Source organism: Vipera ursinii (assembly GCF_947247035.1).
Source record: "Vipera ursinii genome assembly, chromosome: 2".
Taxonomy (NCBI): Eukaryota; Metazoa; Chordata; class Lepidosauria; order Squamata; family Viperidae; genus Vipera; species Vipera ursinii.
Genome location: NC_139513.1, coordinates 174,679,046 through 174,694,633, shown reverse-complemented (window position 1 = coordinate 174,694,633; position 15,588 = coordinate 174,679,046). Strand labels below are relative to the sequence as shown.

The 15,588-nt window shown below is 39.6% G+C and overlaps 1 protein-coding gene across 3 annotated transcripts in view; it reads right to left on the bottom strand.

The window, feature by feature from the left end:
- The window catches only part of PDE4A (phosphodiesterase 4A), a gene marked incomplete at its 5' end in the record, with an annotated part of 176,901 nt that overhangs the window by 63,902 nt on the left and 97,411 nt on the right, over positions 1-15,588 (bottom strand). For 2 of the 3 annotated variants that reach the window (XM_083353707.1, XM_083353705.1), the window contains one exon: positions 3,665-3,850. In XM_083353707.1, coding sequence (XP_083209833.1) covers positions 3,665-3,850 — 186 coding nt within the window. Of the gene's footprint in view, positions 1-3,664; positions 3,851-5,393; positions 5,465-15,588 lie in introns of those variants that run through there. The other variant, XM_083353706.1, reaches the window with a different exon arrangement.

Below are 15,588 nucleotides of genomic sequence, written 5' to 3'. Positions count from 1 at the left end.
AAGTTAAATGAGGGCAGAGGAAGCCCAAGTCCTCACTTAACTAGACAATTATTTTATCACAGGATTGTTTTGAAGACAAAATGGGAAGAGGGGAGGGGAAAGTATAAGGACACTGCCATCAACTTCTATAGGGAAAAAATAGGATAGAGATGGGAAGAAATAAAGAAATAATAACTAAACCCACAACCTCCCATAATCTGAGCTACACACCTTTCCTGGCAGAAGACTTGAATAATGCTCAGAGGAAATACTATACAGCAGGTCATTTTTCTTAAGCAGACAAGTCCACTTTTGAGCCTTGAAACCATTTACTTTTAAGAAAAGTCAGTCAAAATGGCCCTTAAGGCAATCCCAGCCTACATACTGAGTACCACTACTAACTTAACATATTTTCCTGAAGTGCATCATTTAAACCGTGGTTGTTGTGTTCCTTTAAACTCTCTATATTTTGCACAATACGGTGGAAAAGATTGTTTGATAGTGAAGTCTGGAGGAATCACATCAAGGATTTTGAAATAGTCTGTTCCACAGGGAAGCACCTTGTGAAAACTTGCTTCAGAGCTAACCAGATTTATCCACCCACCAATTGTCCTTTTTTATTCTCTCTCTCCAAAGCCTTTGGCAGGAGACAAGACTTTGCTGTTGAAGATGTTCCTGTGGAGATCAAAGCCGATGCTAAAATGGGGGGAGGGGGGATCTGGTGCTGAGAGCAGTAAAGTAGTTGTGACCACATAATATGCAAGGTTGGGCCACGGAGGCTCTGAGGCTTACAAAAGGGAGACTCACGAGTTGCAGTTTGCTTATCTCTATAATATCAGAACAGTTTTTCTGCCACCCAAGGCAACTTTGGGTCTTCGTTTCCTGAACCTCCATTCCAGACAGTCCACGAGAGTACAAAGGTAATTTTGCATTATATCCAGCTCCTTGCATATGGTCAATTCAATCAATCCATCCTTCAGAATAAAGCTGGAAGGGACCTTAGAGGTCTTCTAGTCCAGCTCCCTGCTCAAGCAGGAGATCCTATACATTTCAGATAGGTGGCTGTCCAGTCTATTCTTAAAAAACCCCAGTGATGAAGCGTTCACAACCTCTGAAGGCTAGCTCTTCCACTGGTTAATTGTCCTCACTGTTAGGAACTTTCTGCTTAATGCCAGGTTGCTTCTTTTCTTGATTAGTTTCCATCCATTGTTTCTTGTCTTGCCTTTTGGTGCTTTGGAGAATAATTTGACCCCCTCCTCTTGGTGGCAGCCCCTCAAACACTGGAACACTGCTATCACGTCCCCCCAGGCTTTCTTTTCTCTAGGTTAGCCAAACCCCAATCCTCCAGCCATTCTTCATATGTTTTAGTCTCCAGGCTTTTAGATGTTTTATTTCCCCTCCCTATTTTATCCCCTTTCTTTTCTATTCATTTACTGTTTCTGGTTCCACCCCACCCCACCCCAGCTAAAGACCCATTACACTTGGCAGGGATAGAAAAGTTCCGGTCCTCCTCCTTTAACTCTGAGAGTGTCTTCCCAACTCTTTCATTTAATATCTAACAGAGAAGGGGATGGAGTCACCCCTATTTTTCCAACATTTTGCCCTACCCCCTGCTGTTCCAAAAGCAATTTCTCAGAAGGTAAGGAATGGCTCTACCCTACCCAAACCAGAATTTGCATTCTAGACATAGGTCACTTCCTACCCACTGCATCTAGATGACTGTTTCTGAACCACAGCAACATTAAGATGACTGTTTCTGAACCACAGCAACATTAAGATGTACATATACATTATACAATTGTACAATGTATAATTCTTGGAACTTCCTCAGCTAGCATGCTGGATGGAGAAATTCTGGGAACTGAAGTCCACACATCTTAAAGTTGCTGAGACTGAGAAACAATGATCTGGAGAATGTACGGTAACTTTGTTATGGAAGCATCCCAATACTTTTTCCATACTTTCATGGACTTAAATGTTGCAAGGGATATAGCAGCAATGTAAAGTTACACGAGGTTAATAAAATATCTGGGCCTCTCTCTTTTTTGGCGTTTGGATAGTGTGTGTGGACATTATGTAAAACAATATTGTTAAATCGAGTGGTGATATAACACAGCTATTTTTCATAGTATCTTTGTAAAACACATACAATGAGCAGTGAGCAAAATAAATAAAAAGGAAGGAAGGAAGGAAGGAAGGAAGGAAGGAAGGAAGGCCACCATTTTTTTAAATTTTGCTTACAAATTCCAACATCACCATCTAGGGCAGGGGTGTCAAACTCAATTTCATTGAGGGCCACATCAGCATTGCGGTTGCCCTCAGGGGGCCAGGTGGGTGTGGCCTGGGTGGGCATGGCCTACTGGGTGGGCGTGGCTAGAGTGCGTATGGCCTACTGGGTGGGCGTGGCCAGCTCTACATCGTTCGCATCAAGGGTGCCTATGGGGGCCTGGGCAGGAGTGGGGCAGATCTGAGGGTCTCTGGCAGAAGGAGGGTCTCTGGGCCAGGGCCAAGGCAGTGGGGGCTGTTCCCTCACTGTTTCCAGGATGGCTTCGCGGGCCGCATGAAACCACTTCGCAGGCCAGATCCGGCCCCCGGGCCTTGTGTTTGACATGTCTGATCTAGGGGTTCTAGATGATCCCTGACAGAAAGGGCTAAGAAAACATGCAAAAAGTGAGCTTTGCTCCCCTTCTCAATTGAGATGCAGGCAATAGCTTTTTTTACTTTAAGTTGCAGAATTTGGTGAACTTTGTGATTGCAAAATTAGGCTGCAATGTTGAAAACAGACCTTCTTGCAAAGAATGTTATTGTCATGGTTTGACAGTTATCTCTGCTCAGGAGAGAAAACGTAGCTCCTCTGCGACTACCAATAACTGTCTGTCCCAACACTGAATCATCTTCAACCCAGCCCTGAGCCCCTGGACCATTCACTAGGGGCCTCCATAATTCAGTTGTTCAGGCACAGTGAGGCTCAAATAAGCAGCTCTATGTCTTAAGAGGCCACATTTCTGCACCCACTCAGGACTGCCAGCTAATATAGGGAAGAGAGTCACAAGAGACCTATAAGCCTCCCAGTCTGTGGCTAATCCAGTACTATGGTCAACAGGCTGATTCCTGGTCTTCCTTTGGTTCAGGGAGCCTGTCACTGAGAAAGGGGATGTGATAATATAATAATAATAATATAATAAACCTTTTTTGTCAAAGTACAACATGTGTACATTGAGATTAGCTGAGCCTCCCCCCGTGCTGTCTCCCCCCAACACACAGTGACAACAAACCCTCCATCCTACCACACCATGTGAACCAACTACACCACACACCGGCCTCCCAAGTCAATTCTGCATAAGATTATGTCTCATTTAAAAGCCTAATAGCCCATGGATAAAAGCTATTTTTCAGCCTGTTGGTACGGCTGGCTATATTCCTATATCTCCTACCGGATGGTAGGAGAGTAAAGAGATACCGTCCAGGGTGTGAGTCATCCCTGAGAATCTTCCTCACTCTTCCAAGGCAACGAGCCCTGGCGATGTCATCCAGGTATGACTGGCTTTCAACCACCTGTCACCCATGGGACCCATGTGCTTTCCAGCCCAAGGTCTAGCTCCCTGGGCATTTAACAGAACTCAGGCTTTATCTGGTTGTTCTACAATCTCCATAAAATCCCACTGAATAAAGAAGAGGGACTTACGTTTCACTGGCAATGGAGGAGTTGCGTGACATGGTCTTTGGCGACATGTCGTAGTCACTGTCCGAACGATACAGGAAGGACTCACGCCTTTGGCTCTGCGGAAAGCTGGGGTGAAGCACCAATCCAGGGCTGGCCTGGGAATCCAGGGGGCTGCGACCTGGAGATGGGCCATTTTCTACTTCGAAGCTGCCAGAGGAAAAAAGAAACATGTCAAGGAATTCAAGAACGTTGCTCACCTAATATTAAAATACTGTATTAAAAATACAGAACCTCCAGTATATTAATGCAGGAAGAATAATCAACTCAAAGAGTGTTCAGCAGCTCTGTTCAGCATCCATTCTTACTTACACACCTGTTTTGCATACTGGGCTAACTCATGGATTACTTAAATATGGTTTATTGATTAAACCATAATTAGCAGGATTCAAAGATTATATTAAGATATAAGCATGTTTAATAAACTATAAATCACAACATGCTAAGCACAGAAATCACAGTATGACTTAAATAGTTACACAGGAAATCTTGTACAATACTTGGGTCAAGTCCTTTTTTTAAAAAAAAAGCAGCTCATAAACATAAACAGTTTAATACAGATTATCATCTAGAATCCTCTGTAAGATAAACCTACATCAGTTGGATTAAAAAAGGTATATTATTCCCCACTCTTTGCACATCTAATGCAGGCATATAAAGGTTAAACCATAACCTCAATTTAGTTTTCAAAACCTCCTAGACACTCACTTTCCTCTTTTTTTAAAGAAAAACTACCGTTCCCACATTGGAACAGTACTTTGGAAATAACGTGAACTGGAATTTCAGAATTAAATGTTGAAAGAATCTGATTCTCACTGCCCCTCTGTTCATCGCCCACACAGTATATCTTTCCACCAATCCACAAAACTAGCTAAAGTTCAAGCAAAGAGTTCCACCGAAGTTGTGAATGGAGCATGTGTAAATAAAACTAGTCAATTTGTACGAGACATATTGGTTTATTTATTTTTACATAGATACTAGGCTTCACAACAGAGCATGTAAGCTTTCCTTTATGTAAAACTGGAAGTGTTTAGTAACCGGCATAAATGATGCCTTAGCTTAGAGAATCGCTCTTTTCCTTCCTCATTTTTTTTTACCTTTAACTCCCCCTGCTGGTCTCCTGCATAACATATACACACATTGCTATATAATCGTTAATTGTTGCAATTGCATTCGTGGACTGTAAGAAACCAACAGCAAAATATGTATAGGAAGTAAGTCCCATTCTGTCTTTTGTGTGCTTCCTCCTAAATAAGTCTCCACAAAACAATGGCATAAGATGTTTGCATTAGCAAACTTTGCAAAGATATTAACAGAATTTCCACACTTCAGTGAGTTAAAATTTCTTCAGAAATATAGTGAAAGACAAGCACTCATGGTACTCTTCTGCAAGATTCAGTGCTATTCTCCAACCTTGAGTATCCTCAACCACACACCACTGATGCCCTTCATTACAATGTACAATTCCTCAAATACCAGCAAATGCTAGTTTCTCATCAACTCAGAGTCACAAACTTCAGATTTTCATGGCCCCCAATTCTTGCAGCCTACTTCTCACCACTGACTCAGGCAACTAAAAAGTTTTCTCTAGCATGACTTTCTGACTGGAAACATGCAGTCATGAGCAGCACCCATGCCTCAGACACAACACTCAGCGCTAGCTGTGGCAGACAGAACACATTGCCCAACTAACCTTCGGATGGATAAATGGAGGCTGGGCACAGACATGACCCGGTTGTAATCAATACCGCTTGGCACATGAACATGAGCCATCCTCCTGGTTGCTGTAAAGTAAGAAGTCTGGGTCACAAGGTGTCTAATCCAGATATTTGCAGGAATCAAGCTGCTATTCTCCCTTGTCACACCCTATGTTGTGCTGGGAGATGTTGGTGCAATCGAGTTGAGAAATATAGCTACAGCAACAGGCTGACTCATCACTTGACAACTGAGGCTTAGTTGTGGCTGGGTGAAAGTGACAGGATCTCCCTCGTCAATCTAACAAGAGGTTACAAACAATGCAAGGCTGGACTTCCTCTTTACTGTGATTTCAGCAATTGGGCCTTTCACTTAAGAGTTACCAGTTTCTCTCCCCCACACATAAACAAACATACATTTCACCCTTGAGATATTCCTAAAACAGATGGGGCAAAAATAAAAACCTGTGCTTGTTTGGCCATAGCTGCCTGTTTCAATATCCAAACCTAATTGTCTAGAAATGAAATCAACAAGAAAAAATAAAAATTAAAACCCTAGTGACAACAACAAAAGATTGCTTCATTCAATCCATTGGCAAACATTCAAAGACCCTTCCCCTGTTATAAACACCTGCTCTGTAAAGCACTTTTGTCTGGTGTAACTCCATAACAGCTCAACTCCAAATGCAGGGAAAAATTCTGGATAATAACAACACATCATTCTCTTGAGAGTTTGCCTGCTATACAATCTGTATGTTGCTGCTCCGGCTGTTTGGAATTACGGTAATAGCATCACCGCTGGGAAGGAAGGAAGATGCTATCAAGTCAAGGTATATACACAAAAGGAACATGTTTAGCTATAAGAAAAAGGCCACTTACAGTAATATATAAAATTAATGAAACATTGGAAATTCTTATCTAACAAATGCAGTCCTATTTAATTCTATGAGGCTTGTACAGGTAGTCCTCAACTTACAACCACAATTGACCCCAACATTTTTGTTGCAAAGTGAGAAATTTGTTAAGTGAGTTTTGCCCCAGCTTACAACTTTTCTTGCAACATTTGTTAAGCAAATTACTGTAGGTGTTAAATTAGTAACATGGTTACTATTGACTTTCCTTGTCAGAAGCTCACAAAAAGTGATCACATGACCCTAGTATACTGCAACTGCCATCGAGTCAGTTGTCAAGCATCCAAATATAAATCACGGGACCATGGGGATCTGCAAAATATGAAAACTGGTCGTAGGTCACTTTTTCCAGTGCCATTATAAATTCGGTCATTAAGTGAACTGTTGTAATTCAAGGACTACCTGAATACCCCCTATTGACTTTCCTTGTCAGAAGCTCACAAAAAGTGATCACATGACCCTAGTATACTGCAACTGTCATAGAGTCAGTTGTCAAGCATCCAAATATAAATCACGGGACCATGGGGATCTGCAAAATATGAAAAATGGTTGTAAGTCACTTTTTTCAGTGCCATTATAACTTCAGTCACTAAGTGAACTGTTGTAATTCAAGGACTACCTGAATACCCCTATTACATTCCTTTGCCAATAAAAAAACTGTGAAGTTATGGGGAGGAGCAAGAGGGCTGGCCAAAAGAATTATTATGAATGCTGGCAAGACAAATCTGATCTGCATCAATGGACTGTTGATAAGAGTTGTTTGCTAAACTTTGCATTAGGACAAGGAAGATTTGATCAATTTGTGTGGGGCTGTTCTATTTATAATATAATTTGCTTCAATTTATTCTCCCTGGCCTGTTACCTATTTTTAAATTATTTTTCTGATTATATTACACTGTTAATATTTTTACATTTTAAAAAAAATGTTTGCCTTTGTCAACTTGTCATACATGTTGTACTACGATTCACATAACCCCTGACACCATGGCTTTGGTGGGTGTGAATTGATGAAAAAGTCCATATGGACAGCATTAAGTTGGAGATGTCCACCAAATTTTGCCTTTTGTTCCAATGCAATTAATTTACAAACCTTCCTTTAGAAAGATACCTTATTAATCTCAAACTTCCAAAAAAATCCCTTCTTAATCAATTAAGCCACAGAAGGGTTAATTTTATTTTTTAAATTTAATTTAAATAATGTCAATATTTCAAAGGGGTTACTTCCTTCTAGGAAGCACTACTCCCCCATTATAAAGAAATATTTGAACAGGACATCCAGCCCCTCATATTTTCCAGCTGTTTATTCACCTTTCTGTTCTGTTCCACTCCAATATGTTTTTTTCTTTTTTACACTGGGAAATTTTTCAACAAGCTGAATGTTTCGATCCTACTTATGGAATTAAGCTTCCTTAGTGATGACAAAATGCCAGGTCAGGAATATATTGCCAATCGAAGAATGGTAGCCAGTATTACAAAGAATGCTCGGATCTATCTTTTGACACATGTGTACTCAGGCATCTTATTTATTTAAAATATTTATATAGCCACCCATCTTATACCAAACTCTGGTTGGTTCCCAAGGAACAATGGTTGTCTTCTGGGATTTCTGGCTATGCCAAGAAAATTTTCAATTTTCTCCTCCCACCCTCTAGAGAAGGGGTGCCAAACTGCTGCCCCACGGGCCAGTTGCACCATACGGAGGCCGTGCCCACCCCAGCTCCGGTAATGCAAAAAAAGTCACAATACATCATGATATGTCACATGACACAGTGAGTTTGACACCCTGCTCTAGAGCTCCCTGTACCAGGTATTCAATCAGTGGGAAACCACCGTGGCATATAATCCACTGAAAGGATAACATTTTGTTTCTCACAGTGGTCAACTCAAAGCTTGTGGGGTGCTTATAAGCAAGAGATGGACTCATCTGCCATCTTTCTTCTTATACAATTAGTATTCAGAGACATGTTGACTCCAACCTGGAGGTAATGCTTAATCCTCAAGATCAATAGCCCTTGCGGTTTTGCGCAGCAGTGCAAGTAGCCGAGGGATTGCGGGGCTCCACGTCTTATGGCCAATTCTCCTCTGTTTGGGGATCCTAAATGGGCCAAAGGTCACCCCGAAGAGGCAGCAAAGAAGGAAGACCCGACAACCGTGGAGAGAAGGCAGGCGATCTGGTCGTTCAGGGAAAGCCCTCCAGAAACCAACAGAAGAAAGACTAGCGTCACTCTAGAGTCTAGCCCAAGCTACAAGCAGCCGAAGCCAAAAAGCACTAAGTTAAGCTTGATTGTAAATAACATGCTTGGAACTGGGTAAGAATACCGATTCTCTCTCTTTTACTTGATTGATTTCCTGGGGGGAAAAAACCAAGAAGCAAAAATCCTCTGAAAGTGAGAGGAGGGGGATTTTTGCTCCACCCTTCCACAGACAGAAGCAGCAAATTAATTTTTTATGGGGGACAGAGGAGGAATGTATGCTATGTTACAACTAATACAAATGACAATGACTTCAAACCACTAGGAAATTAAAAATAACTTTGAAAATGTAAATGAACACATCTTCAATTTAACTTCATAACAAAAAAATTCTCAGAAAAAAAAGAGAGAGCGATCAAATAAAGCAGATAACTGAACATAAACCAGAGGAAAGAGATTTAAAGATGGAATTCAACAATGGAAAAAACTATGATTTAACCCAGGCGGAGAAAAATGTGTGGGAAATATTGGACATGGAAAAGACAACTTATACTTCAAGATTACAAAATAAGTCTAAGGACAAGAAAAAGGATTTGACAAAGTGGATTACAGAGCTGTCAGGAGAACTACAAGAACTTGAGAGGCAAAAAGTGATAAGAAAAACTAAGAGAGAAAGAAAGAAAATTTTGGATATAAATGGATTTTAGTTTAAGAGGGATAGGCTCCTCAAATAACATAGTATTTTTGTTTATGATATGACAAATATAAAAATGTTGGGATGATTTATATGAGGGAAATGTTTTAGATACTTAAGTGTAATGGATTTTGAGAAAATTTCAATTAATAAGAATGTTTTGAATACTTCTAAAAGATTAGTTGTGGATTTATTAGATGGAATACTTAAAAGATTATATATTAGTTTGAATATGCTTGAAAAGAATAGAATTTTTTTGAATATAAATGTATTTTAGCTTAAGAGAGACATATTTTTCAAGTAATATATTATTTCCTTCTTTTTTTTCTTCTCTTTTTTGTTTTTGTTTTAAGATATGAGAAATGTAAAACTGTTGAGATGGCTTGTATGAGGAAAATGACTTAAATATTTAAGTGTAATTAACTCTAAGAAAATCTTAACAGGTAAAAATAAATTTAAATAAGAACTTTAATAATAGGATCTATGACAAGGTAATTAAGATGACTAATTAGAAAAGAAGCTTCATATTGATGTGGTTGTTATTTGTAGAAATACTAGAAAAATGTTTCTATTCAATTGTTATCTACTAAAATATTAAGAAATGTATTAATTTAAGGTTGATAGAATATTATTGTAAGAAGAGAAAATCAAGGAAAGCTACTATGTGGAGTATGGAATTATAGAAACCAATTGTTATTGATTGTTTGTAAATATAAACCTGGACAACATGCTATTTATCAAATATCAATGGTGATTATGTTTATACACACACACACACACACACACATTTTAAAAGATCAATAGCCCTTGACAGACATGTCCTCCATAATATTTAAGCCACTCAGAGTTACTTTGAGGTAAGATGGGCAGCATATAAATTTTATAAACAAACAAACAAACAAACAAACTCAATTCCCTTTGAAAACCATTCAAGATAGTAACCATTACCCCATCTTGTGGTAATTATTTCCACTGATGAATTATGTGGTAGGTGAAGATATGCTTTACTTGATCTGTTCTACTGTAAGTCTCCCTCCAATCAGCTTCACTGGATGACTTGAGGTTCTATTGTTTAGAGAGAGAGAGAAAGAGAGAAACTTCTCTCAATCCATTTTGCATGCCAGTCACGATTTTATACTTCTCAGTTATGTGCCCTCTCAGATGCCTTTTTGCCCAAACTCAGGAGTCCCAAGCCCTCTAGTCTTTTTTCATGGGGAAAGTATTTAAGATTCTTGATCATTTTCATTTCCCTTTGCTGTACATTTGCCAATTCTACTATCTTTTTCTAAAGGTAGTGATCAGAACTATACAAAATATTCCAGATGAGCACATATTGAAGATCTGTAAAAGGGCATTACAAAGTGGCCAATTTTATTTTCAATCACTTTTAATGACCCTTAATTTTCCATAGCTATCATGGATAAGTTTACTCAAAAGCCTTGGACAAGGAACTCTGCCAAAGACTTTTGAAGCAGGATACTTTTACAAATCCATGCTGATTTTCCTTTGACAAGGTTTGTTCTTCCATGCATATAATTATTTTTTCCTTCAATTATTGTTTCTAGCTATTTTCTAGACATTGAGCTGACTAGTCAATAATTTCCCAGGTGTCTTCTGGTCCTCTTTTTAAAAATAAGCATTCACATCTGCTACTTTTTAGTCTTCTGGCACTGGGCATGATCTGAAGATTAATACACACACACACACACACACACACACACACACACACACCACAGGATTAAAACTCTGGGTTTTGATGACATCCATCAAAGATAGATAGATGCTAGATAGTTAGACAGACAGACAGATAGATAGATAATCTAGGATGAATGTCAACAGAACCCAGAGTTTTAATACTATACTGTCAAGTCCTTCAAAATGTTTAGTTTTCTCTTGTGATTTTTTTCCCCTCCATGTCAAAGTCAATACAGGCTGTCCTACTTGAATTCTTTGTATTAAGACAGACTTTCCATTTCCTAAAGGAAGTCTTCTTAACTTTTACAGCTTCCTGGATACTACTAGAAAGCAATGCTGGCCTCTTTCTGAACTTGGCTGACTCTAACATTCCAATCGAGCTACAATTATTGTATTTTTAAATAACCAGAAAGGAATACAAAAACATTTTTTGACTTTTCTCATTTGCATGTATGCTAAATATAATAACTAAATACTGTTATTTTCCAGTCAGTTCTACTACAATTGCATCTTGCACCAGGTCACTGTTACTATTTATGATTAAATCTACAGTTCCTCCTTCCTAGACAGTTCTAAGGCATAATTTCATATATGTCATTCAGAAATCAAGTATCTTTGTTGTAGTCTAAACATGAATGTAGCCAGTCTACCTAAGGGTATCCGAAGTTCTCCATTTTGGTAAGAACTCAATGCAGTTGTTGACCACCCTGGCAAAATAATCTTTTTCAAGGCATTAAGAGTTAGAAGGTATAGAGTGACTAAACAACAATTATTTTTATGACAATCCCTTCTTGGTATACTGCCCTGATATATTTCACCATTGCAGGATGACCCTTGGCATTTTGATCAGGTGGTGGGAGCATGTCCCTGGGTCCAATATATATTTATGGCCAGATATTGCCACCCAGAGAGATGATGGTCTTCCAATATTCTCTGGCACGTTAGGCTTTTTACTTTCCTTGACAGATTCTCACCTCTTCCAGGATGCCCTTTGTTCTTTTTGTAAAATTTATAATCAGCAAATACCCCAAATAGCAACAGAATATCAATAGAATCTGTTGATTCTGTTCTACCTGGTTTCTACTATAACTACCATATTTACTATATCTACATTCTCTTTACAGCAAATATTCTTAATTCCCCATCTTGCCTGAGACATGTGTAACAGCAGCACGGAAATATTTATAAAATATCTATGTTATTTTTCAATGTTGGTGTGAATCTTTTGGGGGGCCATTTTGTCTCCTTTTATCTCCTGACTGAAATGACCATTCATAGTCCGCTTTCCACATTGGTCCTATCCTTACAATATTTTCAAAACACTTATACCATTCCAAACTGGATGTTGTCAGGAGTCAGCTTAAAATTTGCTCTTCCACCTTTTTAAAGTTATGGGACATCATTTTGGTTCAAGGGAGGCTAGTCTCTCTCATATAGGTTTGGCTTATCTCTCTGCCCACTCCCACTCTAATTCTCCAGTGCCTTTTAAACCTCTCTGCCTGGTACCATAGTCTCTTCCGGGCACTGAGAATAGATGATAGTTTTATGCTTCAATGCAAAATGGCAAAGCAGAAAGCTGTGAGAAAAATAAACCATGTGCTGCAAACATTTCTACATGTTGTGCGTGCACGGCTATTAGTGTAAGAACCATACAGTCCTGGTTATAACAATTCAGTGTAAATAGTTGTGTTAGCTTCCTTCTCTGGTATACCTTATTATATGCACCATTCTAGCACAATCAGCATCATTGTGAATCTAAATCAGTACAGCTGCAAACATGTCCCTCCCCTCTATGCCTCACCACATTATCAAACCAGGCTGGATCAGCACATAGGTTTTTCCAGCTGAGCCCTTTAGCGTTTGGGAGTAGACCAGCTGTCCACAGCCCAGGGGGCCTTAGGAAGCCTCTCACGCTGTTATAGCAGAGGAAGCTCAAAAGGCAGAACTGTTGGTGTCTTCTGGTCAACAGCTAGAGAGAATACCCACAACTGCCACATAAAGCGAAGCTAGAAAAAGTGATACCTTGAAGCAGCAGCAAGTTTAAACACCTACTCTTTTATTATTAGTTTATCGCAATATGATTTTTTTTAGCGAGAGACAGAGAAAGAGAGATTTAAAACCAAATTAGAAAGGACACTGCCAGGGTTCATCATTTTTGCAAGCCTTTTGCAACAACTTACTTGGAAAATGGACAAATTACCCTTGGACCAAATAAGTTGTACAATTCATTTTTAGATTGCATCAGGCCTTCTTTTATTGAATTTCAAAATTTGGCAAAGCGGCCCAGTGTACTTTGAGTCCCTTGAACAAAGCTCTAGATTTCACCTTCAAAGCATCAGCCCCGTCTCACTTGCTGAATGAAAATCCTGGATTTCATTCCCCCCCCCCAGTAAATCTTACATCAGACCAAATACCAGCTTAATTTCCTTCTCAAGCTGCTTGCGTCAATAACTTAGAGCATCTTAAACATTTTTTATACATCCAATTCATCTTGGCTGTACCTCTGCATATATCATGGCACTTTATCTGGTGTCTGTCTGTCTGTCTGTCTGTCTGTCTGTCTGTCTGTCTGTCTGTCTGTCTCTCTCTCTCTCTCTCTCTCTGTGTGTGTGTGTGTGTGGCGTGCACGCACAGCTGTTTTTGTAGTCAATTTAGCTGCAACTCCTTCTGAAGGATCACTATGCACAGATGTTGAGAGAGCTGCTGACGACATTCTCCTCCTACCCCAGGGGAACAGATAAGATTAAGGATACCAAGGGAGGGGCAAGGAAAGTAATGGTGGCCTTATCACTGTCAGGGCAGAGGAGTAATCAGAATGAGAATTTACACGACAAAAGTCAGTCCTGCCCACAATTTGGGGTATGGAATATTTTTTCTCCCAGAGACTCAGTTTTCCACACCTTCAACTCTGTCATTCACTTAGGGGAAAAAATTAGTTCTTTCTTCTGTCTCTTAATTCTCTTGACTGCCCCTCCATTGCCCTGGAGCAGAAAAAAATACAGAATATGTGTGTCTCATTCTAATAGGACATTTCTGTTAGAACGGTTCCCATAATTATATAATGTCATTCATAGGTATAGAATCTATCCTCAAACTATTTGTTGAAAATATTTGTTAGGTTATTTTTGGAGTGACATCCCCTCAGTGAAACTTCCAACCACATCAATACACAAAATAAACGATTTTACTACAGAATGCCATAAATGCACAAATAACAAGTATCAGTCAAATACAAAATAACTTACAAACATCAACTGCATTAATTATAAGCATCATCCAGCCAAGAAAAAGGTATGCAATATTAGCCAAATGCAACAGTGAATATACAAACTCTTAGAAATATTTCACTTTAAACTAGCAGGATGCAAATTCTGTTAGCCTTGAGACAGAGTCTAGAATGGATTTTTTTTGGGGGGGGGTGTCAGAGGTAAAATAGATGCTTTAAACCTCTGTAGTTTGCCCAAAATATCTGGCTTTGCCCAGCCCTCAGGCCTGGGGCGTTTTTCACATTCCTAAGAGAAGGCATGGAGAAAATAGGTAGGCCTTAGTGCCTCCTAAAAGATCTACTATAATAAATATTTATTCTTTCAACTGGACCAGAATTCCACAGCTGTGGGGATTATAGCCATTTCTCATAAGTCTAGTAGCTTTCACGGCTTAGAGGCAGGATCTCCGAAGCACACTGATAGAGATGTGAGCGTTCCTTCAAATGACTTCTCCCCACATTATTTAATGCTCCAAAGATGAAGCAAATAGTAATAGGTGCAAATATTTTGGAGAGGGTAAGGCCCATTAAACACTGGTGGTGCTACTTTTGAATACACATGTACATGCATAACTATAGTATGTTGCACAATGATACATATTTAGCCAAGACTAAAATGCACTGAACTCAATATTACTACATCTGAGTAAACCTTCCCAGGATTAGGAACCATGGTTTCAGTCTTATGGACATTTGCTTCAGAATAACTATCTCACCTCTATAAGACAGGCTTGTTCCACCCATGCCTGCAGAGGAGACATGCTTGTAGATCCCACCAGTCAAGGAATTCCGGCTGGTGGTGTCCAGGAAAACCGCCTTCACTGCCATGGCCCTGGCACTTTGGAACATCTTGCCCCCTGAGGTGAGATTGGCTCCCACCCTCCTGAACTTTCCATAAGAGCCTGAAGACCTGGCTCTGCCAGAAGGCCTGGAGCTCCAAGAGGGAGTACCTGAAGGCTGGTTGATGGATTAATAGCAGATCCCATCTACACCCCACCCCGAGCATCTTGCTCCCTCCCTTTCCATCTTTAATTATAATTTTGAATTCTTATTGTTATAGTTTTACTGCTTTTAAAGCTGTAAGCTATCCAGAGTCACTTTGTGGCAAGATGGGGGGGAAATCGATCGATTGATCGATTGATTGAATGAATGAATGAATGAATGACTAAAAATATAAGCAGTGAATTTGCTCCCAAGTAGATGCTGGCGAACCACTGTGACTCATCCAATTTCCAGCATTTTGCAAGGTTTCTAAGGCTGGCTATGTAGTCAGGGGTTTCCTCCCTTCCTTGGTAGGATTGACATCTAGTAGCCTAAAAGAGTAGAGAGAACCTTTCCATTGCATTTGGGATTCTACACACTTATGAACACAATTTCTGGCCAACAATGGCTGCTAGATAAGAGAGATGCAAGGCCACTTCTATCCTACCTTACAGC